Raw genomic sequence first — 26482 nt, 5'->3', positions numbered from 1 at the left:
ACAGAACCTTTCCTTCTCACCGCCACCGCCATGCCCGCCTCTTGAGTTTTAAGAAGAGGAGAGAGAGAGAAGAGAAATCCCATTTGCACCAGCCAAACTGAGGGAGAGGAAATGTGATACAGACAGTATATAAGGCATGTGAGGATGGCTCTAGTTTCCACTGTAAAATTGTTCAAGTTTTTCAAATTACAGATGTGAATATTATCAGCATTATTAAAAAATACCTTAAAAATCAGAAAGCCAAATTCTTAACTATAGCACATTAATTGAGTTGAAGAATGCAGAGAAAACAAACTAAAGTAAACCAAACTTCCAGAGTCTCTATACAGTCAGTGGCATTTCTGTCACTGTACTCAGGACATCTACCTACCTATCCAAGTTATCCTGGCTCTACTTGTGCCTGGTTATCATGGCAACTGTTGAATTCAATCGACATGGCAGCATCTCCCATTTTAGCAGTAGATAATCTAGTCTGTGATATGTCAAGGTCTTCTGGATCTTCTTAACACAATCGGAAGAGCTGGTGATAAATTTAGTACTTTCCCTTTCTAGCTTTGTGACCTTGGCCAAGAAAATGAACTTTATTGAGCTTCAAGCTCAATAATTATCCAACCAATACATAGGTGGGAAGTGGTGGTAGTAAAGATGGTCAAACTATCACACAGGGATAGGTTTTGGATCAAATAAGGCGAGGTATATACCACTGTTTTACAAATTGCATAATATAATACTACCTAAGATATTATTATTATTAGTTATCTTTATTATTTTTATTATCTCTCCTTACTTTTCTTCTTGCTTGTATCTTCTTTCATTATTTGATGTGCATTTGCCCTTCCAACAGAGGGCAAACAAAGATAAAATGGAGATCTAACTCATATTCATCAACTTGAGGTTTCGTTTTTTATGTTTTTTCCCCACCACAAATGCTGCACACCTATTTACCTCTCTGGAATTTTCAAAACTACTTATAATTGCAGAAAGTATTCTATTTCTCCTAGCTACATTTAACACTAGCAACAATTACCGTGTTTTCCACCATTGTATATAATTTTTGAAAAATTATAATGGGTATGAATGTATTAATTCACAATAGTAACTCTGTTTAGAAGTAAATAATGTGAATGTTCCACATTCTGTTTGTAATGGTTTATGGTAAGCTTTGAACAGGGGCAATGCAAAGAAAGAAATTCTAAAAACCTCCTGTCAAACCTATTCTTTGTCTAAATAGTCTAGCTTCTGGGCCCTTGAGCGGTGGCAGGAAACAACTGTTATTATTTTCATTGTATCCTAGGCATGCTTTAGTTCACCCTAGTTGGTTTCTATTAGAATCTACCTCCTTCCCTACATGCAAAGAACACTATATGCCTTAAGCAACTAAAAACATAGAATTTAAGCTAGTAATATGGGCATGAAATCATTAAGTGCAAGGAATTCTTACAAGCACTATAGTTGCCTCTGTGTATTTCTGACTCCCAAAATGCAATGAACAGTAAGTTATTTTGAAATATTCTGAGTAGTTGTGTGATAAGCTCATACTGGCACTTCTGTTGAAACAATAAAAACTGGCTGATCTAGGTCATAATTGTCATTGTTTTAGCCCTCCTCACCTCTGCCCACGCACTGCACAGTGCATTTATGTGGCATCAGCTCTTGATAAATGTTGTTGGTTTGTATTATTCTTAAGCAGAATAGATGGCAGGTTGGTCTCTGAACCCTTTATATTTCAATTCCCTGATCACTTACAGCTCCTTTCTCTCTGATTTAAAATCCTCTCTGCTTTTGGTATAAGGACTTGTTTATGATATTCCCTTAATAGCTAAAGAATTCATCCATGGGATACAGGCAACGTTTTTCTCACATTTAATTTTTTAAGAGAAATAATGGAACACAGAAAAAAAAAATTGATGGCCCATAAAGTATTTTGTAGCTTTTAAGGGTATGTCATGGTTTAGGGCTAAATCATACAGGCTTTTCATGGAGTAAGAAGTGGGTTTTTAGTAGATGCCAGGAATACTGCCTGAATTTTCACCTGTTCTAAGAATTATACCAAATGTCTCCCTTTAACATAGAAAATATGTCTATTTGAGTGCAAGGGGGGGTAAAGACACACTCTGCTTTTCTCTTAGAAAATCTCAAGGTGCCACTTCTCAGACCTTGGAAACGACCCAGTTGCTCTTTGCCACTTACCCTAGGTAGCCTGTTATTTTTTTTTATACATTTATTTATTTATCTATCTATCTATCTATTTACTTATTTATTTTTGGCTGTGTTGGTTCTTTGTTGCTGCTCGCGGGCTTTCTCTACTTGCGGCGAGCAGGGGCTACTCTTCATTGAGGTGTGCGGACTTCTCATTGCAGTGGCTTTTCTTGTTGCGGAGCACGGGCTCTAGGCGCACGGGCTTCAGTAGTTGTGGCTCACGGGCTTCAGTAATTGTGGCTTGTGGGCTTCAGTAGTTGTGGCTCATGGGCTCTAGAGCACAGGCTCAGTAGTTGTGGCGCATGGGCTTAGTTGCTCCGCGGCATGTGGAATCTCCCTGGATCAGGGCTCGAACCCGTGTCCCCTGCGTTGGCAGGCAGATTCTTAACCACTGCGCCACCAGGGAAGTCCAGCCTGATATTTTTGAGCTTCCCTCTGCTTAATACCCCCATTGCTGCCAAATAACAAGACCATCTGCTCCGGTTGGACAGCATCTAAAGACGAATCTGTAAGTACCAGAAATAAGAAAGCGATTTGGCCTAGGTAAAGGGGAGATGGCAGAGTCATTCCTTCCATCTATAGGTTAAGTCAGCTTCTGGATGTTTTCCCAGATTAGTAAAAACAAATATCCAAACAGCTGGAATAAGGGTCTGGGAATAGGAGATTTTGGAGAAGCTGCTGACTTGCTGTCAAATGCAGCCTCAGTGAACAGAGTCGGGATAGTTCCATTCGCTCTTATTTAGCAAGGCAATGACCCGTACGTGGGAACAGTCATTTGATGCCCCACAGAGTATACCTATTGCAGAATCAGCAATAATGAACACCCTTAGCTGGGCATGAATGCAAATGCTGGTGTCTGAATGATTTGTCCCCTCTTAAAACCAGCCCGCACCCTTAGACTCCAGGGTAATTCTGAACATTTAATAAATATAGAAAAATTCCACTTTAATATACTTTCTTTTTAGGTAGACTAGGGAACTTAACCAGATGCAGATATGCATGCCACACATGTCACCCTAAGTACACATCCACCACTGAGTGGTGTGTAAGTGAGCTTGTAACATTTCCTTGTCCCATGGCTACTGTGTTTGAGTTATTTAGAGCAGGCTGACCCATATTAACCCTCCCTTTTGATAGTGCCTACCGTCTGGATGAGTATGTAGGGACTGTTTTGGTATAAATCTGACTACCTAGAACAGCGTCAGGAACTTATAGGGCCGCTTGAGAATGTTATATAACATAGGGTTCAAAGGCCCAGAAGAGTGCATCTTACCCAGCTTTGGCCAACACAGTCAAATGCCAGCTACACCTCAGAGGACTCTGGTGAGTGAAGCTTCAGGCACTTTTAGTTGCATGTACAGTTCAGAAACTGCTCCTGTCTGATTAAAAAAGGATTAAAAGAGGATGGCTTTTTCTTGACTGCCCACTGTTTTAATATGTCATTTTCATGAGCTTCCTCACTGCAATTTCCCTGACTTTACCACATTACCAGTCATATGGCACTTGGCATTGCTTTGTTTTGTACATACATTTTATCTTTTTCTCTAAATTGTTAGCATATTATTCCTCTTTCTTTAAGTTACTTTGTTCATCATTTGCTGCATGCATAAGTGCAGCATTTGTAATCATTCCTGGCAGAGAAATTTGAGTAACTGATGCTCATAATGAGTTTCTCCTAACTTCAACTTCATCTGACACTCAAAGAATCTATAGTTTCCATATTTTCCAACTCACCCATGAAATTTGTATCTAAAAGGAATCATGTTCCTGTAGAGTGCTCCTTTTCAGATACATACTTTGGAGGCTGATGTTTCTTGCTTTATAAATGGATCCTGATAGGAGTGGGAGCTAGTACTCATGGAAAAGAAATTACCATTGCTAGTTATTTTATTCTACTGCAAGATCTAAGGCTTCAGAGACTCAAATTACAGACACAAAACACCTGGCAACAACTGTTGTGTACAAGACATTACAAATTATGTAAGGGTGACAAAATTTTATTTGGAGTGCTTTTTCTTTTTTTTTTATTTATGCATTTATTTTTTATTGAAGTAGAGTTGATTTACAATGTTGTGTTAGTTTAAGGTGTACAGCACAGTGATTCAGATATATATATCTGTGTATGTATATATATACATACACATATATATATATATATATATATATATATATATATATATATCTCCTTTTTCAGATTATTTTCCCTTATAGGTTACTACAAAATATTGAGTAGAGTTCCCTATGCTATACTGTAGGTCCTTGTTGGTTATCTATTTTATATATAGTAGTGTTTATATGTTAATCCCAACCTTCTAATTGACCCTCCCCCACTTAGAGTGCTTTTTCTTGGGAGCCCAAGAGTTAAGCTTCTAAAAATTCGGGGAAAACTTATTTTACTTATGGTTGTACACTCTCATATCTTTATGTCGCTTTTTGTTGTAGGTATAAAGTGCCTAGACATTAACTGAAGGGTTGACATATTGACATAACTCTGCCCATTAGCAGATAAGAGCTGAGTGCATGTCTTTGGGGTGAGTTATTGTTAATACCAGTATTAATGATTGATTATGAATTATAATAATTACCTACACCTTTTGGCAATAATGGTGCCTGCAAAACTATAATTAGAATACCATTAGCCATAGAAATGTATGAATTCTTTTATCATATTATCTTATTTATTTTTTAATTTTTAAAAAATTTTATTTATTTATTTATTTTGGCTGCACCGGGGCTTAGATGTGGCACACGGGATCTTCGTTGTGGCACACGGGATCTTTAGTTGCAGCATGTGGGCTTCTTAGTTGTGGCATGTGGGCTTCTTAGTTGCGGCATGCATGTGGGATCTAGTTCCCCAACCAGGGATTGAACCCAGGCCCCCTGCATTGGGGCACGGAGTCTCACCCACTGGACCACCAGGGAAGACCTATCATGTTATCTTAGGAGTTAAGCCAACATTGTTTTTTTTAAGCTAGTTTTAGCATGTAATAAATAATGGCTACACTATAGAACCTCTTTCAGTTTATAGAACAAGTTCATGTGCATTATCAAATTTGACCCTAATAGCAATCCTATAACATTGCCTAATATCAATTTTGCACATTACTTCCAGTTACCAGATGAGGAAATGAAGACTCAAACAGATTTAAATAATAATGTCATTAATTTGTTCATTTAGGCATTCAGAATGTGTTAAGTACCTGCAATGTGCCTGATGATGAGGATTCAAAAGCCAATATCAGAGAACATGTGATTGCCTTGTGAGGTAGTGGCAGGGCAGGGCTAAAGTCCCCTGGCTCTCAGTCTAGCTCACTGCGCTACATTTTCCCATGCTGTCATCATCCTAGAAACTACCACACCATGCAGCAAAACATGCTTCAGTGGCATTTTCAGAGGCAAATGCCAGACTTGATGGACGTTTGAGGTTTCACAAGATGGTATTTATGTGTTATGTTGTGTATTTTTATTCTTATTGTTGAATTCTCAGACTGTGCTTGTTAAAGCCAAGTGCTGTTCAGAAAACATCCTGTAGATTTCTGAACCCAACTCTTACGTATGCATGACGTACTGTTCCATAGTCTGTTTCATATGCAAAAGATAAGGCTTAAGTTTGTCTAGCCTTACTAAAGAAAGGTTAGAAATTAGGAAGTTGACAGTGTTGTGTTTTTAACACCCCCTCACCACCATACACACAGTAGTACATACACCTTGCCCCAACTTTAAATGAACAGTAACTGAGACTAATTTGTTGCTAATTTGTACCATTAGGAATGACACTTTGAATTGAATACAATAACCACTAATTATTTGAGGTTAGGGAAATAAGCCAACTGACCACTTTTCTCCCCTACTCTGGAACTGATTATTTTCTTGCTGTAGGCTGGTCAGTTAGGGACCAAGGATAAGGGCATTAAAACATTCACAGCTAGAATTAGATGGCCTTGCAAACCTATGATTATTTTTAAAGAAATGTGTACTGATAGATCAGAACCAATGGTAGCCATGCAACTAAGTTGGTTTTGTGGGAATCCAACAAGTACCTAAGCAGAGATGACAACAATTTTCCCTCTATGAAAAGGCCCCTCTTCAAATTTTCGCCTTATTATGACTGCTTCTCAATTTGCAATAATTAGGATTCCTTGGTTTAAGCAACAGAAATTGACTGGCTAATTTTATGTAAGAAGGGGGTGATACATTGGAAGAATATGGACTAGCTCACAGAACCAAAGGAAAAGCAGAAAAATCTTGCCATGGAAAGCTCAAAATCATATATCTCTAGGGATGCAAGTTGCAGACACTAGTGAAAAATAATAGTTTTTTCAGGTGGTTGCCCTTTCATAATATGTATTAGCTAACTATTGCTGATAAATAAACCAGTCCAAAATTCATGGGCATAAAACAATAATAGATACTCTATTTCTCACAAAGGTACAAGTCAGCACACTTCTAGGCTGGGCTTCACCACAGGTGACTGTGTTTCTGAGGTTGTCAGATTCATCAATTAAAAATATAGGATGCCCAGTTAAATTTGAATTTTAGATAATAAATAATTTTTAGTATAAATATGTCCCATGTAATATTTGGAACATACTTATACTAAAAATAAATACTTGTTGTTTATCTGAAATTTGTATTTGAATGAGTACCTTGTATTTTATCTGGCAATCCTATTTGCCATTTCCCATCCTCCTTCTCCTGGGACCAAAAGGCTCAGTTCAGCATGTGCTTTTCATGGTTATGGCAGAGGCAGAAGACCAAGTGAGTCCAATTGTGTCAGCACTTGTCAAGGCTCTGCTCATATTACCTATACTGATATCCTTGGCCAAAACAGGTGACATGGTCCAGGAATGTAAAAATGTGTACCACCCACTATAGGAGGGCATAGGCATGGTAAAGGATGTGGAACAGGGAAGAGTGGAAAACTGGAGCCATTAACACAGTCAATCAACTTCTACCTCTTTTAAACTATTTCTTATAAAAACCAAGTTCTAAGGAGGGAGAGTCTGAAATGCCCAACTTAGGTAATTTTCTTTGGCTAAGGAAAACAGGTCACCTGATTGACAATCCCAACAAACCAATGGCAGTGGGATGAGAGGTAGTTCTCCAAAGGAAAAGTAGGGTGTCTTACCAGAAGAAGAAGGCATGGATTTGGGCAGATTAAACACTCCACTATGTCCCTGACTTTACCTGCATTTCCACTTTCAGTCATACACAAGAGATGTTAGTTTCATACAAAAGAGAAGAAGGAATAAGTTTGAACCTGGAGAACTGTACAAAAATGTACAGGCAGCTCTGAGTCCACAAAAAACAAGGCAGACCCTGGAGATCTGGTAGACATAGTGGGTAAGAAAATTACAAAAAGAGTGAGAAAGGACAATAAAATCATGGGTGCCAGAGCCAGATTGGGTGTGTCATATCTTACTTACTGCTGGTTCATTGCACAGATGAAGGAATTCATGTATCCAAGTGCAACTAGATGTTAGCATTATTTTAGAAATTGCCATTCACTTTGTACTGAATAAAAGAAAAAAAAACATGCATTTCTTTAACATTGAACATATGTGAACTTCAATGAAACAATATTACCTATTTAATAATTCAGAGTTTAAAATTAGAAGTGTTGGGTGTGGCATATTAATTTTACATTTTTTTTTTACAAGGAAACCCTGAGGATTACTTTGAATAATGAATTTTGCTAATGTCCTGAAAGAAGGGTATCTAAATTATGTTTTTCGCTCAGCATTTTAGGAGGTATTATTCTAATAAACAATTAATTTTGGAACTGGCAACACCTAATAATAGTGTGGTGTCCGAAAGATTAGTGACTTATATTTTCAAATATTTTGATAAATTACTTGGCATGGTAAGTAAGGTTTATATTTATGTTTCCCAGAAAATATTGCTCTGGCCAAATGGGTAGCACTATATAGGGTAATTCTGAAAACCAAAATGACGTATACATTTTATATTATTTAACAAATGGTGTTGGGGAAATTGACTAAACAAATATGGGGGAAAATTTAGTTACAGTTCACACCATAAATAAATCCCATATGATGTAAAGAGTTCAATTTTTTTAAAATGAAACAGACCATTAAAAGAAAAATAAAAGAAATAGAGATAAGCATTTAACTGATCTTATGTTACAAAAAGACCTATTATGCCCAGAAGCAATAGAAGAAATCACAAAAGAAAGATAAACAAAAAAATTAAGACTTCGGGCTTCCCTGGTGGTCCAGTGGTTAGAACTCCGTGCTTCCACTGCACGGGGGCATGGGTTTGATCCCTGATCGGGGAACTGAGATCCTGCATGCTGCACCGCGTGGCCAAAAAGAAAAAAAAGAAAAAAAAAAAGACATCTAGGGCTTCCCTCGTGGCGCAGTGGTTGAGAATCTGCCTGCCAATGCAGGGAACACGGGTTCTAGCCCTGGTCTGGGAGGATCCCACATGCCGCGGAGCGGCTGGGCCCGTGAGCCACAATTACTGAGCCTGCGCGTCTGGAGCCTGTGCTCCACAACAAGAGAGGCCGCGATAGTGAGAGGCCCGCGCACCGCGATGAAGAGTGGCCACCGCTTGCCGCAACTGGAGAAAGCCCTCGCACAGAAACGAAGACCCAACATAGCCATAAATAAATAAATTAAATTAAAAAAAAAAAAAAATCTGGGAGAGTATATTGTAAGTCAGTGTATGAATACGAGAAAACTACTCTGAACCCAAAGGGGAAACAGAAACTCTACAAATAGAAGTTGCTAAGTGACGGGAATCAACTACATTCTATTTCTGCCATTGGGTTTGATTTGGAATCACTGGTTCCTACCCAGAGGCCATATCAGATGTGTGAGAAGAATGCCAAGGTCAAGAGGATCCTCCTCCCACTTCCTCCTTGTGACACTCTGACCTGGTCAGTTGCCCAGGTACCATCAATAACTGCTAACAGGGATCTGCAGGGATAATACAGTTGTCAGGCAGCTGCCTCTACAAGCAGAAAATGTTCTTGTTTTATTTGTCATTGCACAGAGTCTCTAATGGGCAGGAAGAGTGAGAAAAAAATAAGAGTTTTTTTTATTATTGAACTACTTCATGCTCTCTTGTCTTCCTCCCTCCCCTGACACAGTTTTTCAGAGACAGCATAAGCAACTAAGAGTTAAAAAAAAAAAAAAAAAAAGGAAAATCACAGTCAAAGCATAAACTCTGCAATTTGTAATCAGTGCATAACCTCTGTGATGAAATTTGTAAGTAATTCACTTTCCACTTAAGCCCACCCGTGTGAGATCTAATGTTGCCACCCAGAACACTAATGAAGGAAGTCAGACAGCAGTGCAGCTAGCCCTTGGGGACTCATTTCTCATATCACCGAGAAGTAATTTCTGTCATTTTTGGCCATCTGGTAGCCTGGATTGTGAAGATGAAGATTCATTCAAGTAGGGCTTAAGAGCTTGGGCCCTGGAGTCTTCTTAGATTCAAATCTGTTTTCTGTTTCTCACCTAGCCTATAACTATAACTTAGTTTTCCACCCATAAATAAAATCCTCATAAGGTATTATTTCCTTATTATAAGGAGTTATTGAGATAATACAGTACTTATAAAGTAATCTACATAAGATCTAATGTATAGTAAATGCTTAAAGTTAGCTATTATTAAAGTGTTAGTAGTAGTGGTGGTAATAGTATTAGGAGTAACAGTAGTATTTTTATAAAGTCTACCTGTCTGTGACATAGGCCTTATTAATTCCATTTTTAAGCTCTAAGGTACATCATCAGGCCTGTCACACACCAAGATGATCTTTAGAGGTTTTCTCTTGTAGTGATTAACCAAGGGTTTCCTTTTGTGGCTAGATTATAAGCAACAAGGTATTACTGCATCTTTATGACACAACTCTGCAATACAACATTAAATAGCACTGCTTTTCTTTTCCTGACATTTGGAGTAAATAATGGGCTATAATCATTTTATACACATAAGAACATAAATGTAGGTAATATTTAGTGATAAGAAAATTTATTCTTAATGTGTATAAGTGTGCATGTTCTCTAATAACCAAATAAGGTCCATTGTAATCAGAAAAGAGCTAAGACATTTTCATTATGTTACTCTGCATATTTCCTACAACACTTGACCGTAGTGGAGAGATTCTCACCTTATAGTAAGACCCACGCTTTTCATCTGCTCACTAAGTCTATAAGGATATCCAAAAGCACCCAGGCTTCTTAATACAAAAATTCAAATGGTTTAAGTCAGAAAAGCACTTCGCTTGAACTTGCCACTTGCTGTTGCATGGACCAGTACTGGAAACCTGCTTTTACTGACATGCTTACATATTCCGTTTGCTTTTGTCTTTACAGTTCCACCAAAGATCTCCAACATTTCCTCGGATGTCACTGTGAATGAGGGCAGCAACGTGACCCTGGTCTGCATGGCCAATGGCCGTCCTGAACCTGTTATCACCTGGAGACACCTTACACCAACTGGTAAGCAACCTTCCAGTCTCCCAGATGTCACACACTATTTAGAATATCCTCATGCTTCTGTGGTTCCATTGGATCCAAAAGGCAAGCATGTATATTGTTATTAAAACACTATTACAGTAGTGACATAGGACTTGTTTAGGGTCATCTCTGGTCTTGGCTAATGTATCCATCTCTATAAAGTCTACAACCATAGGGGGGAAATATATATATATATATAATTTTTTTTGATGATTTATATATGATATATTTCATTTTCAATAGAACACTTCCTCAAGGCAAAAAATATAGAAGCATTAAATGCATTAAATGACTTAGTATTATGTCTGAAATATATGCCAGGTTGGTACCTGAATGTCTTGGGGCAATATTTTGTATGGATTAAATTTCCATAGCTCTTTGTATGTTTTTTTGTTTTGCTTTGCTTTTAAATATAGTTTCCTTATATGTTGCACCTTGTGATGAAATCTTTCAGGAATAATACAAAATTGTTTGTGACTTCTAATATCCTATCCTTAGCATCTGGCTCTGTGGAGGGGCACCAGGCATGGACTAAACTTCATGAGCTCATTATGGATCCCCAGCTATGGATGCTAATTCAGTAAAAGTCAGAAAATCATTTCTCAGGAATGTCTTCTGCATTCTCCCCTCCTCTTCCCACTACTGTCACTATAACTGGGTTCTGAGGTTCTGCTGCTTTTTGAGCTTCGTTTAAATACTTTACCAAATTATTTAGTATTAACTGCATGCATCCTCCCCTACTCGACAGATGAAATTTTCTTATATGCAAAACTATGCCTTTGCGAATGACACGGTATTTGTAGAATGGGGCCTGCTATTTAGTTTTTCCAGGAAGAGGAACTATGTATCAATTATTCTTATAAAATGTCATTTGTTTTGGTAGCTAACCCCCAACATTTAACTGATTTATATCTGCTATTCTTTTAAAGTTTTCTCATATAAAATCTAGAGATCTAGTTTATAACATATTAATTCTGAAATGAACACCATGAAAAATTGTTGTGCAAAGCTAGACAGGCAATGGGAGCTATCCCAAGATACTTCTAAAAGGCCAGGCCAGGGTAGTGTTTGGTTGTAGCATCTTTAAATATTTTGTATTTTGTGGTGTGAGAATATGGGCCTCCCTTTCATATTAGCCCTCAAATTAATTTATCAGGTGAAGTTTGGACTAACCTATGGAATGGTCTTTTATTTAGGCAGCTATTCTTATTAGAGGCTTCTATTTTCTTAAGACAATGTAACTCAAAACCCATTCTATTGTTAATACATACAGCTTGTCATTTATTGATAATATATAAAAGCAATAAATGAGGCACTTATTTGGGGGATCAACCTCAAGCTCATATCCTCTCATTCCCATCTTAAACCTCACGTGGAAAAAAATACATATGCAGGCTTATCTGAAGTGTGAATATCAGATAATATATTATCTGGATATCATATACATTTCCCCTGGATTAAATTAAACCTCCAGAGCACATTCTCCTTGAATGGAATTATATTAACCCTCAATCCGAAAACACCTAGACCTTTCCCATGTAGAACTGCTTTTACTAAATGACTATTTGGTATAAAAGTTTGGGGCACATATTTAAGGATGTTACAAAACAGGGGTCCCTGACCCCTGGGCCGCAGACTGGGACTGGTCCGTGGCCTGTTAGGAACCAGCCCGCACAGCGGGAGGTGAGTGGTGGGCGAGTGAGTGAAGTTTCGTTTGCCGCTCCCCATCGCTCCCCATCGCTCCCCATTGCTCACATTACCATCTGAACCATTGTCCTCACTCTCCCCACCCCCACCCCCCACCCCCAGTCTGCGGAAAAATTGTCTTCCACGAAACTGGTCCCTGGTGCCAGAAAGGTTGGGGACCGCTGTTATAAAAGATACCCTCTAAAATCATTGCATTTTCTGCAATGTTGTTTTTGAGAGATTGTTAATTGTATTACATAGTTTCCTCTGAAAGGACACTTTGAGAAAGCTCCTCTTTGTTTTCAATGTTTCTACTGTCCTTTTTCTAAGCAATGGTTTGTTTTTTAAAATGAACCCAATGAGTTTTTACAAATAATCATGAGTCCTTCATCGTATTGACTGTTACCAAACTTAGAGCCAAATTTATGACTGGTCTGTGAAAGAATAGAGGAAATCATATATAAATTACACATTAATGAGGTGGATTTTAAATAAACTATGTGGAATTTTAGGACATCAAATCCATATACAGACACACTCTTGCTTTCATCTTGTTTTCTTACCATTATTTTCATATTGTCTCACCTTTTGTAATTAATTTAAATGTTTATATACATATATTACTTATAATCTCAATTTTATATGGAATAAGTGGAGATAAAAGAAGGGAAGAAGGAAGGAAGATAGATTATATTCAAGTTATAATCAAGGAATGAACTGCATTAATAAAAATACTTTATTCCTTTGGTGTACTATTGACTAGTAAACAGTTTTGTTTTTTTGTTTTCAGGGAAAAATGCTATTGGTGATCTGAACCTAAAGATATATTCTTTTTTATCCCCTCAGTTCAGAAAAGTAATGAGATCAAACCAGAGTTTCAAGGCCTTCCCAGGCTTGTTCTAGGAGTTTAGATCTTCATGGCTAACTCTAGTAGACTTTTCATGATAGTAAACATATGGTTTGAACCCTGAATAACCTGGTTATCCATGATGTTTCAAGTTATCAAAAGACCGAAGGACAAGCTAGATCTTCCACAATAAAGGCAGCATTTACATACAGTCAGAGAACCCTAGGGACTTCAAAATCAACTAGAAAAATTGGTGTACACACAGGGATTCCCAATAGTCAGCCTAGGGATCAGAAAACTACAGTCCCTGGGCCAAATCCAACCTGCCTCACATTTTTACTACCTGCAAGCTTAGAGCAATTTTTAAATGGTTAAATGGTTAGAAAAAATCAAAAGAATTCTATTATTTAACATGCAAAAAAAAATATGACATTCAAATTTCAGTGCCCATAAATAAAGTTTTAATGAAACAAAGCCATGCTTATTCACTTACACGTTGTCTATGGCTGCTTTTTTTTTTTTTTTTTTAATAAAACAGCAGAGTTTAGTTGCAACAGATATGGCTTAGCCCCTAAAGCCTAAAATATTTTCTACCTGGCCCTTTACAGAATAGTTTACAGACCCCTGCTCAAGACTATGGCTTGGGGCATAGGTCAAGGATTTTCTGCACTCATCTATAACTCCATGGGGCTTTGGGGATATCCCCCCTTAAATTCCTAAAGACATCTCAAGGGAAAGAACTTTATTCTTCTATAATCCTGTATCTAGGCCCTCTCTGTGGGTCAAATTCTATTCTGGCGCATACAAAACTAGTTCCCTGCTGCATTCACAGACTCAAGGGCAGACTCCAATTCTCTGTACAACAGGTATTAATTCCCAAGCCTACCCTTTCATCTCTTTCACATCTGACCTAAATAACCACCTGATCATAATCATATTCCTGAGGACAGGAGAGAGAATTTGCCTTTACTATGCTATACAGGAAACCAGGATTTTTTGTTTTATGTGTGTTTTTTATTCTTTTCAAAATTTGGAAACGGGATGATCCTTTTCAGCCTATAATGCTAAGCCTTTCATGGAGACACCCAAAGAAGAGGCTCTGCTCCCTGTGTGACAGCAAAGCTACTGCAACCCTTAGCCATATGAGCAAAGAACCCCAGCTAGCTTTGTTCAATTATTAATTGTGCCTTCAACAGTACAGACTGTGACTGCCTTGCAGAAGAAATGTACCTGTAATTAGCCTGACCTCACAGGGACATTGAGCCCTGAAACCGGGAAGATTTCATGCAGGTTTCACAAGTACCTGATTACCTGTCATTTGATAACACAAGGGGGAGAAAGGAAAGTAGATGCAAGGTATATTTTTATGAGAAGAATATTTATTACCTCTTAATTCAGTTTTTTAAAAAAAATTTTTCATTGGGTCATTTTGTTTCTCTTTCTTTTGACACCCGAAATTTCTTTTTCAAGTATACCGCAAGTGTTTTTAAAGAGGGAAGTTAGAAGAATGGTGAATTTTTTATATATACAAAAACAAAACATATACCTGACATAAATGGAGGAGAAGAGATTGATGCATTCCATGGTTGCCTCCCTTGTATTTCTGATTTCTTAATTTTTCTCTCCTCTTCAGTTTTTCTATATAATCAAAATGATGTGTCATGTATGTGGTTGTTAAATGTGACCTATTTTCTCCCTTAATTAAGTTAGACTTTCATAATCCTGTAACTCCCAGAGGGCAATTGCACCGTAACACGTATTTTCTATGGAGTGTTTGATCTCCCTTCTGTGAGCAATGCTGCTCCCATCTTCATTTAACTTTGTTTCTTCTCACATTCCAAAGAAAGTCCCTTTCTCAAGCGTGCCTCATGTGGTGTCAGGATTGTTCATGGTTACAGAGTTTCTGTGCATTTCATTTCTACAAAGGTTTTCACATCCTCAGTAAACTTTCTATACCTGAAATACTCAAAAGGCACACTGAGAACTTAGCCCCTTAGCCTGAGAACAACTTAGCAGGCACTGTACAATTCTCTCGTCCAAGCCAGAAGCCAGATTGCACATCAACACCCCGTACAGAAAACTCACGTAAGAAATATTTTCTATTAAAAAACACACACACACTAACTTGAAAAGATACATGCACCGTAGTGTTCATAGCAACATTATTTATAATTACCAAGATATGGAAACAACCTAAGTGGCCATCAAGAGATGAATGGATAAAGAAGATGTGGCATAAATATACAATGGAATACTACTCAGACATGGTCCCTGCACAGATGGAACTCATAGTTCAACAAGAAAGCAGAGTATTAAACTAATACTTGCATGAATAACTACTTAATTAGATTTATACAGTATAAAGGAAAATTGTAGCTTTCAATAAGACCATAAAACAAGGCCATATAGCAAAATCTGCAAGGCAAGCAAAGCTCCCCTGAGGGGAGCTTATGCTAAGACTTCAAGGATGAATAGGACCAGGCCAAGGAAACAGGGGAGAGAAAATATCCTAGGCAGAGAAAGAGTATACGTAATAATGCATTGAAGAATCCAGGCCAGCATCTTTATGCGACACCATGATGTTAGTGTTTGGTTACGCTATTTTTCGTTTAACGTTTAAATCTCTTTAGCACACGTTATTTCTTTTACTTTTTTTTTTTATAGATTTTTTTAAAATTTATTTATTTTATTTATTTATTTTTGGCTGCATTGGGTCTTTGTTGCTGAGCGCGGGCTTTCTCTAGTTGAGGCAAGCGGGGGCTACTTTCGTTGCAGTGCGTGAGCTTCTCATTGTGGTGGCTTCTCTTGCTGCGGAGCACCGGCTCTAGGCACACGGGCTTCAGTAGTTGTGGCTCGCCGGCTCTAGAGTGCAGGCTCAGTAGTCGTGGCTCACGGGCTTAGTTGCTCCGCGGCATATGGGATCTTCCTGGTCCAGGGCTCGAACCCGTGTCCCCTGCATCGGCAGGCGGGTTCTTAACCACTGCACCACCAGGGAAGCTCCTCTTTTACTTTTTAATATTCTTGGTTTCCCTTTTCAAAGAACAGAAAAATAAAGAAAAATCTTGCTCTATTTTCTTTTCAGAACCTTACTTGTATGTTGGTTTTAAATATACAATGTAGTGTATACCAGTGTAGCAGGTATATGGACAGTTATTTTTGTGTGTGAATATCTTAAATTTAGGTCAGGAACATATTCTTTTCCCATGCATATAATTCCATAATAGCCTAATCAAGTAAATACGAACTGTTTTTCAGTAATAACCTTGTTATTAAAACAAATGGGTAATTTAGAAAATGAAGACTACAGAATTTAACTGCATGATTGCTGGCCTCCAAACCTTAAAAATCCTTAAGAGACTAACAATAACTGACACTGACAATCTTTAAGCCATGGGAGGATTTCCACAACCAGATGTGCTGGCCATTCTGTTGAGTGTTGTACAGATGCCCTTGTACCACCAGCACCTCACTCTTGCTCTTCCCAGATGTGTCATCAGATCCCCAGAAAACTCTTCCTGAAGAGAAATGTACCATCCTAGATTTGTCCTTGGGGAACTAGCTTGGATTTGAGGGCTTCAGGACATTTTGGAAGCTTGCGTGGAATTGGGGGGAGTGGTGGCAATAGCTTAATCACAAACTTTGCACATGGCCTAGGAGAACAGAAATAGTGTCCACATCTCTCAGCGTCTCATGACTTCAAATATTTTTTCCGTTATTCCAAATAGTCTGTGTTTTCTAATTTTAAAATAGGTCTAAAAATAAATCTTTGCCAAAGGTTATCATGAGAATTAAAAGAGAACATGTAGGTGAAGTCCTTAGCACAGTGTTAGCTATTATTGATATTCTTATTTTCAATATCTGTTTTAATTATTATTTATCCATATGTCAGATTTCTGTAGTGAAAGTTTGGGGGTGACTGGTAATTTTATTGAAAACAACTTCCATGCCATCTTTATTCATTCTAACATAGCAACCAGGGAGACTTTTTAAATGCTCTCACCAAGGCTAGTCTTAAAATGTCACATCTTATATTGTATCACATTTCAACATACTCACTTGAGGTGTTCATCTTTCAAAAGGGCATGACAACAACATCTTGTTAGGGAGAGATTTTCTGGTGTGACTTATTTGTGTGTCCATGCTTCTTCTCCTAGAGGACAGTTTTCCCAAAGTCTGGCTATGTAACAACTAATACTTTATTAACTGTAGCTGTAGAGAGCCCTATAGGTTGTAAATTACAATGATATTTTTTAAATAAAATTTGTGTACAGTGACACCAAAAAATGACCAACAATTTCTCCAGTTTTCCAGTTGGACCTCTTGCTACTAGGTATTTACCCCTACTACAAAAATACTGTTTCTAAATTTTAAAATGGTTGAGTTAATTTTCCTGCTTGATTTCCCAATTTCCTATTGTCTTTGGGATAAAGTTCAAACTAAGCATGGCAGAACCCTTCATTCAACCTATTTTCCTATCCCTAAACCCCTAATTGTTCAACTTTAGGCAGTAGGTAGATTATACTACTTATATTTCAAGAATATGCCTTGTCCACTTGCTTTGGGGCCCTCACACATCCTGGTTTTCTTCTTGAAACATGATTTCATATCTCACCAATATCATCATTTTGCCAGTATAACTTTTTCTTTTGAGGCCTTCAAGACAACACTCCCTACAGGAAGCCATATAATAGAAGTAGTAAAATTGCATTTTAATTATGTGCAATCTCTAGATTATAAGATCCATAAAAGTGCAGAAACTTATATGTCCTACTTATGTGTATATTCTTAGCACGTTGCTTGGCATATAAGTGCTGAATCAATCAATCAACCATGAGTTGTTCAATTAAGGGCTTTATAAAAATAGTATTGTTGGGAAATAACTTACATCATGAAGTGGAAACTAAATACACATTGACAAGTAATTAAAGCATGAATGAATAGAAAGCATACTGCAAATGACACAATAAGAATTATATAACTAAGGCTATCCAACTAATAGTTTCATTAATCTCTTACTGAGAAGGTTTCAGAAATTTCAGGAAAGCTCTCCAGGTCCTGTTCAGATCTGTTTCTTCTTTGTTGCCCTGATGTGCTGATTTGCTTCTGTGGGACTCTCATCATTATCCACTGGGCTACAGAGAATTCTCTGAAATCTTCATATTTTTGTATCAAATCCTTTGACATTCTCTTTATCACTAATTTATTATCAGAAATTATTCTTCTTCTCAGCAGTTGTCACACTCGGAAATTGTCTTAAAAGTTTATGTTTTTACTATTTTCCTCATGAAAGCAGAGCAGTCACCTACATGTTCTTAGTTCCATTATAGCACCTAGCACAGAGTAAGCGCTCAGTAAAAATTTATTGAATGAATAAATGAATTACTTATTCTAGCTAAATGTCAAACTCTGTTAGAATCTGCTTAAAGTTTAGACTTTAAGAACAGAATCTTCATAACTATAGTTTTTCTTTACTGTATCTTATATATCTCAAATATATAGGACATTGTCTTTCTGTAAGACACATTGTAAAATGCCTAGTGCAGATTTCTGTATCTGGGAAATTTTATTTTTAGTATGTGGTAACAAATCTCTCAGCACTGTCACACCGATGAATTAGTGCTACAGTGAGGGTTGGGGTTTGAGTGGCAGAAGTTCAGGCCCACCCTGGGTTTGGTAGTAGAGAACAGTTCACAGGTTGAGTCAATCTGTAAAAGGAACCTCCATTGCCGAGCTGTAAGTTTTATAACATCTCCTACGATTCCCTATAAACCATCCCTTCTGGCTGTAGCCACCTGTGGCATAATTTTCATCTTCACTATTCGATTTCTACATCTGGCCAACCATTAGGATTACCTTGAAGCAAAAGTTTTTAAAAATACAGATTCCCTGCCTCACCCCACACTTAAATCATCTCTTGCTGAATGACGGGATTCTGCAGGATTAGATGCTCCCAGTGAGTCAGAGGACCAGCAACGTGAGCAGAATGATGACTCTGTAAGCACAGGAGGGCAAAAAAAATCTGAAGGAGCGATTCTCTGACTTTATTGTACTGGAAAATCATCTGGAGAATCTTGTTAAAATATGAATTCTGATTCAGTGGGTCTGGGATGGGGCCTGAAATTCTGCCTTTCTAACAAACACCCAGGTAATGTTGGCTCTGCTGGTCCATGGACCACATTTTTGGCATCATCCTGGATCTTGAGATCGAAATAGATTGGAAGATACTGGGATGTTATAAATAGCCTAGCACAGAGGAACACCTAGGGAAGTCCCACAATGTACATAGTATTCACCAAATATTGTTACAGTGTTTTATATTTTAATTTCTCTGTTTCACTCGAGAGATTCAGAGATGGTTTAGAGGATAGTAAAAATAATTATGGCTTTGAGAAATAGGACTGACTCTTGCCTATCAAGGTTGGACCGTGATCAACAGAATTGGCATCACCTTGTAGCTTTATAGAAATGCAGAATATTGGGCCTCACTCCAGACCCACTGAATCAAAATCTGCATTTTATCAAGATCCCTGGGTGGTTTGTATGCACATTAAACTTTGAAAAGCCCTAGACTAGAGATGAAATTCTTTGTATGCAGAGAAAGCTGTTTTCTTCAGTATTTGAGGTCTAGAAATCTAAGAATTTTTCCCACTTTCCTTACTAACTAGTAATCCTAAACTTTATCCCCACGTGCATTCCCTCCAAATGTATTCCTACCAAGAAAACAAACAAAAAAACTGGTGTAGGGATGGGGGTGGAGTTACTGGGCCATTGAATGTGACTTGGAAAGGAGAACAGTCTGATGCTTTACCTACATCAGATGCTGCTGCTAAATATTGCAGGAAAATTTGAGCTTAGTGCATGAAGAAATACTGTCTGAATGACAGTAGCCACTTTTCTTATCATTTTTTGTAATGGCTTTATCTACAAAATGCAGACAATAATATGGTGCCCTGCCTGCCTCATGCTGTTGCTTTGAAGGATCAAATGAGATAATGGATATGAAAGTAGCTTGAATAGTGTAAAGCTCTCTAACAACTGTAAGGGATTAAGAGAAAGAGTGACTTGGTAGAAGAATGCAGAATTTAGAGTCAGAAAGCCTGGGTTCAAGTCTCTGCTCTTCACCATTTACTTTTTAGGGGTTTGGGGTAAGTCCTTTAAGCTCTCTACTTTTCACCTGTAAAATATGAATAAAATAATACCTGCTCACCTACCAGGATTCCTGTGTTGTCTCAAGTGAGATAGTGTACATGAAAGTGATTTATTAATGATAAAGCATTATTCAAGGGCTGCTTGCTGTTACTATTATCTTAGATTCTGCAAAACAAAATATAGACTTAAATTACAGTAGTCGTTTTGGTTAGATAGTAGAAAGAACTGACTGCAAGGCTATGAAGCACTCCATTTGACCAAAATAAGTACTAAAACCAGAGAAGTGCTTCTCAGAGTGTGGTCCCCAAACCAGCATCATTAACATCACCTAAGAACTTGTTAGAAATGTAAATTATCGGACCCCAAACCAGACCTACATGAATCAGAAACTCTAGGAGTGGGGCCCAAGAGTTTGTAATTTAACAAGTCTGCCAGATGATTCTGATGTTCCATAAACTTATACAACCCCTGCCCTATAAAGGATGTAAAGAAAATACATCTTTTTGAGATAGGATTGTATGCTATTTTTACCAAGCACGAGTATAGGAATATTTGAGATTCTATGTAATAATGAAATCAATAGGAAACATTGTGATGACCTGGTTTGTGTGTGTGTGTGTGTGTGTGTGTGTGTGTGTGTGCGCGCGTGCTTGTGTGTGGTGTGTTTAAAACTATTTGATATATAAATGCACTATCACATTTCTATGGCTTGTATTTCTGTCACTTTAGATGAAGAGGTTTAGAAGTAACAACTGCACAGAAATTCCCACTTTGTTTTTTTCCATCTATAGTCTAATGATATTTGAGGCTAACATATCACTTCAAATATGCACACACTTCTGAAATCCTCATCCTTCTCTAGGTATACGTGTTCATTTTCAAGTCTCCCAGCACATTGAGGCTACAGTTAATTCTAATAAAACACAAAAACCTCAATAGGTTACTCAAATGGGGTCACACTGACCAGAAAAGACATGCCAATGAAGTTATCCCATGTCACTTAAGAAACATATGTGAGACGCATACTCCTTTACCAAAAAAAAACCCCCAAAACAAAAAAACCCTTGCCATTTCCTTTATGTGTCATCACCCTCATTTTATGCATCAAATCAGGTATTTTTCTCAAGTTGGTCAACAATTCAAAAGCCCAGGAGGCTCTGTGAAGTCACATGATTGTTAAATTGTGACTTTGTCTGCTGTTGACTAAAGTGTTAAAATCTGATGAGGGGAAGAGAAAAGGAAAAAAAGGACTTTAATAATTCAGTTGGCAAATATCACTGCAAATCAGATCTAATTCTTCAAGGTATTCTAGTAATAAAAACTGAAATGTCAGTCTTTGAATGACATCAGTCTTTTTTGAAAAAAATTTTTTTGGCCTGATCACTGAGGCTTTATGCTGTTTTGGCTATGGAAAGACAGATCCAGATCAGGGAATGAGGGATTTGAAAGGCAGACAGGAAAATAGTACAGAAAGTTAGTCTTCATGAGGCAATCCAATAGATATTTTGTATTTTTAAAAATTCTCACTATTCCAATAAATAAATAAAGCCATGAGAAAATTGCTTTAAACTGCAACAAAGTATAAATTCCAAAATTTCACCCTACAACAAAAGGCAGTCCAAATATAACACATGGTATTGAGGACTTGGCTGCTTATAGCTTAGTGTCATTTGGTGTGGACACAGACATGGGCAATTCTTTGGGTAACTCTGGAATTTAGACAGCTTACTTTAGGAGCTGTCTGGGAGAAGATAGGTAGATTCCCTTGTTCCTTGAAGAGAGAAGAGGTAGATATCTTTTATTTTCACAGAAAGTAATTAATTGTGGTAACTATGCTTGCTGCCCCTGCAATGACTTCTATAAGCCCACTTATTTAAAATAATTAAGTAAGCCCACTTATTTTTTTTAACTTGTCACTGTAGTATATTATTCAGCTTGGGCTGCCATTAAAAAAAATACCATAGAGTGGGGACCTTAAATAACAGATATTTATTTTCTCACAGTTCTGGAAGCAAGAAGTCCATGACCAGGGTGCAGCATGGTCAAGCTCTGGTTAGAACTCTCTTCCTGGCTTGTAGACAGCTGGCATCTTGCTGTGTGCCCACCAGACCTCTTTCTGGTGTGTGCACAATGGAGAGAGAGGGAGCAAGCAAACTCTCTGGTGTATCTTCCTATAAGGGCACTAATCCCACCATGAGGGCTCCACCCTCATGACCTTATCCAAACCTAATTACCTCCCTAAGGCCCCATCTCCAAATTTTGTCACATCAGGGGTTAGGGTTTCAGCATATGAATTTGCGGGGGAACACAATTCAGTCCATAGCATATAGTGTCTGATCTCATGATGCTGACCACCTGGATTCCTGGCTCATCTGTCTTTCTCTGAGCTCCTGGGTCACAGACTTGCAATGGCTCTATCCTCACATTCTTTAGGACTGGATATATCCTGGAGATAAATCCTCTCTTAAACTCAGGATATGCAGCCATAATCCAGAGACCAAATGGGAATGGCAGTAGAACTCTGTTGCTTACTCTCCTCCCTGAGTCCAAATGTCCTGTCAGTAGAGGAAACCGCATTATGTCTTCTCCATAATGCCAAAGAACCAATAGGAGACTCAAAGCACGTCCCATTAGGTTATTCCTGTAACACACGCAGGCCAGGCTGGAAGGAAAATTTGTTTTACACATGTGCAAGTAGCTATAACTTCTGCCCTTGGCAGTTCTGTTCCTGACAGTCGCTAGAGGAGATAACTCCCCAGGGACCTTTAAGCACTCTAAGGTCTCCGCAGCAGGCTGACTCAGCTGCTGGGTGCCAGAGTGGATCAGGGGCTCTGCTGAGGTTAGTGTGCAATGTTGCTAAGCCTTTAGGAAAGCATGTGAATCTTCGCTCAGGTCTGTTTCTTGTCCACAGTGTGGCTGTGCCAAGGAAGTGTCTGGCAGCAGCAGTAACTCACAACCTTATTCTATCATGCTGTGTAAGGGTGGGTAATTGGTGACTGGAGGACTTATAAAGGGCTGCTACCATGGCAGCCTGTCAGCACCTCATCTTGCTTCTGACCTGATCCTAAATAGTGTCTTCTTGTGGATACAGGCTCGGAGTTGTTTTATCAGATCCAGGTAATCCATTTTTTAAACTCTCAGGTGCCTAAGGTGGTACCTTTCTGGGTTGGAACAGATTCTCAGTATCCACTGAGATACCAAGATACAGAGCTGGTTCTCTTTCTTTGGTGCTTCTATCTTAAATGAGAGAGTTCCATGAGATTTGGACAAACAAAAATAATAATTTAGGTCTTTTCTCACCACATGTACCATTACCACTACTTTTATTACTACTACTACCACCAACACTAATAATAACCTCACTAGTTTCAACTACTCCTGTTAATGATGGAATGTCTACCCCATGCCAGTCACGTCCAAGGTATTCAGCATTTGTAATTGCTAATTTTTATTGGAGATACTGGCCAGTCACTCATGAATGATTCCATGAATTTTCAGAACCAATTCCCAGCTCAAGCCCAGAGCTCAATAGGCAATAACATATGAGTTAAGAATTGGACCTGAGACCATTGCCAAGGGGCATTCCTGGCTTTGATCAGGGACAGAGAAAAATCTACCAGATATTAATAGATTCTCTAAATGAATTTTTCTCCCAGTTGGCCTTTCACAAGAAACCAATCAAACATAAACAAGTGATACAAAGATTTTATGTATATTTACATTATTCATATTACATACATTTGCTTATACATATATATATCTATACATATATATACACATGACTTGCTTATGTTATTTGTATGAATTTGATATTATTGGACCTTTTAGGTTTTTAGAAATGAGTATTCCCATACCTTGTGATTTCTCAGTTTACATCAGTAAGAAACTAAGGCACAAAGCTGCATTCCTAAGACTCAGTTGTAGTCACAAATCACACAATTTCCCTTCATAATGTTTGCCAAACTATCTTGATATCTGCATCATCAAAATATACCTGTGTATTAAGTATACACAGGTATAACTGTGTTACTGCACACGTGGTGGCTTTATTCTCTCACTGTTCAGAAGTCCAAAATTGAGGTGTCAGCAGGGCCACACTCCCTCTGAAGGCACTAGGGGAGGATCCTTCCTGGCCTCTTCCAGCTTCTGGTTGCTCCTGGCCTTCCTTGGCTTGTGGCAGCATAGTTCCAATCTCTGCCTGTGTCCTCACATGGCCTTTTCTTCTGTGTCTCTGTATCTGGGTGTCTCAAGTCTCCCTTTCTTTTCTCTTATAGAGCACCAGTCATTGGATTTAGGTTCCACCCTAAATCCAGGATGATCTCATCTTGAGATCCTTAAATACCTCTACAAAGATCCTTTTCCCAAATAAGGTCACACTCACTAGTTCTGGGAGTTAGGACTTGGACATATCTTTTGGCAGCCACCATTCAACCCACTACAATCTGCTTTGCAGAGAAAAAATAAAGAAAGAGATAAAGAATGATGAAATTCAAGTGTTACAAACCTAAATGACTTTTGAAAGGCAAAGTATGGGAATCTCCAAGTATTGCCATATTCAAATTAAATGTAATTAGACTTTGCCTTTATTATCAAGTAATCTGAAGAGAAGAGAGTTTACATACTGCATAATTCTCTGAGTTTACCTATGAAGACAAAGGCCTTTATAGAAAAACATAAAGGAAATATGCATTGTTGCTAAGAGGAAAAAATTGGAATGTAGGGTAACCTGGGTTTGAGTCTTAGACATGATTTGCTGACTGTGTGATCATGGCAAAATGACTTCCTTAAGCCATGTGATGACCTACAAAATGGGGGGATAATCTGACTTTCTCGTTATCGTGGGAATTAAAGAGATAATGTTCATGAGGCACTTCCCATAGTACCTGGCCTGTTAAACTCTTAATAAAGAAAGTTGCTATTATTGTTGTACCATTAAAATTTCTAATTGAAAAAAGTGTGATTTGTGTGCAGAGGCACACATTGGTGCCTTTGGTCACACATGGTCACCAATTCACATGTGACCATGCCTGTATGAAGAACCAAGAAACGGTGCTTTGTGACCACCTAGAGGGGTGGGAGGGAGATGCAAGAGGGAGGGGATATGGGGATATATGTATATGTATAGCTGATTCACTTCGTTATAAAGCAGAAACTAACACACCATTGTAAAGCAATTATACTCCAATAAAGATGTTAAAAAAATAATAAAAATAAATAAATAAATAAATAAGAAAAAAAAGAACCAAGAAAAACAACCCAGCTAACAGTGACACATCTTCATCTTTCCTTTGCCCCAGTGCTTTAGCGATAGAGGACTTTTTCTGTGTTTTACCTGGGCTTGACATAATGGATCTTTTTCCTTCAAACATTGCGTATAATGGATCTTTCAGGTGTTCTATTTAAACCCTAATGGTTTTGCAAATAGCAAGAATCATGAAACACCCAAATTTGAGGTAAAAATATATATATATGCAACATAATTCAGAGGCAAGTGGCCAGTGTGAGTTTAGGGCAGAAGGTTAGCAGAGAGGACGTTTGTCTACCAGCTGAGAAACAGAAACCCCATCTGGCTCACCCTGTGTAAACTTCCTTTCTGTCTGAACATTTTGTCCACAACAGCTGTAACCTCCACTATCCCCTTGGCTACTGTCTCTCCCATAACCTTAATTATGACTTTCCCTTATTCTCTGGGTACATGGGGATATTTTTTCCAAGGATGAGCTTTCCTCTTACTCTAGCAATGCACAGAGGGATGTAGGGTGCATGGTGCAGTGGGCAGGCAGCCAAACCTGCACATTCAAAAGGCCTGTCAGATGGCATCCAAAGCTTCTTTCAGCATGGCTTTCTGCCTCCTCAGTTCTCCTTCCTAGTCTCCTCTTGTGTTCTCCACTGTCTGGCACCAGGAAAATATTCTCCATCATCTTCTTTCTTCCTTTTATAGTCCAACTTCAAGTTGTTCTAATCTTTAAGTGAAAAGTTTAAGAAATAGAAGTCTAAGTAACTCCCATTTTGGGAGTATATGGGCTAGTAGGCCATGCATGATTCAGCGAACAATTGTCCACTTTGCCCCTTTCTTGCTGGCTTTGACCTCGTTGGTCAAATATTAGTAGAGATT

General features: G+C 38.1%; 1 protein-coding gene across 2 annotated transcripts in view; it reads left to right on the top strand.

Moving 5' to 3' along the window:
* LSAMP (limbic system associated membrane protein) overlaps window positions 1–26482 on the top strand; it is a 631988-nt gene that overhangs the window by 409554 nt on the left and 195952 nt on the right. For both annotated transcript variants that reach the window (XM_061193121.1, XM_061193122.1), the window contains exon 3: window positions 10542–10667. In XM_061193121.1, coding sequence (XP_061049104.1) covers window positions 10542–10667 — 126 coding nt within the window. The remainder of the gene's footprint in view (window positions 1–10541; window positions 10668–26482) is intronic.

Source organism: Eubalaena glacialis, chromosome 6, assembly GCF_028564815.1.
Source record: "Eubalaena glacialis isolate mEubGla1 chromosome 6, mEubGla1.1.hap2.+ XY, whole genome shotgun sequence".
Taxonomy (NCBI): domain Eukaryota; kingdom Metazoa; phylum Chordata; class Mammalia; order Artiodactyla; family Balaenidae; genus Eubalaena; species Eubalaena glacialis.
The sequence above is the reverse complement of the archived record's forward strand: the minus strand, read 5'-3'. Positions and strand labels throughout refer to the sequence as shown.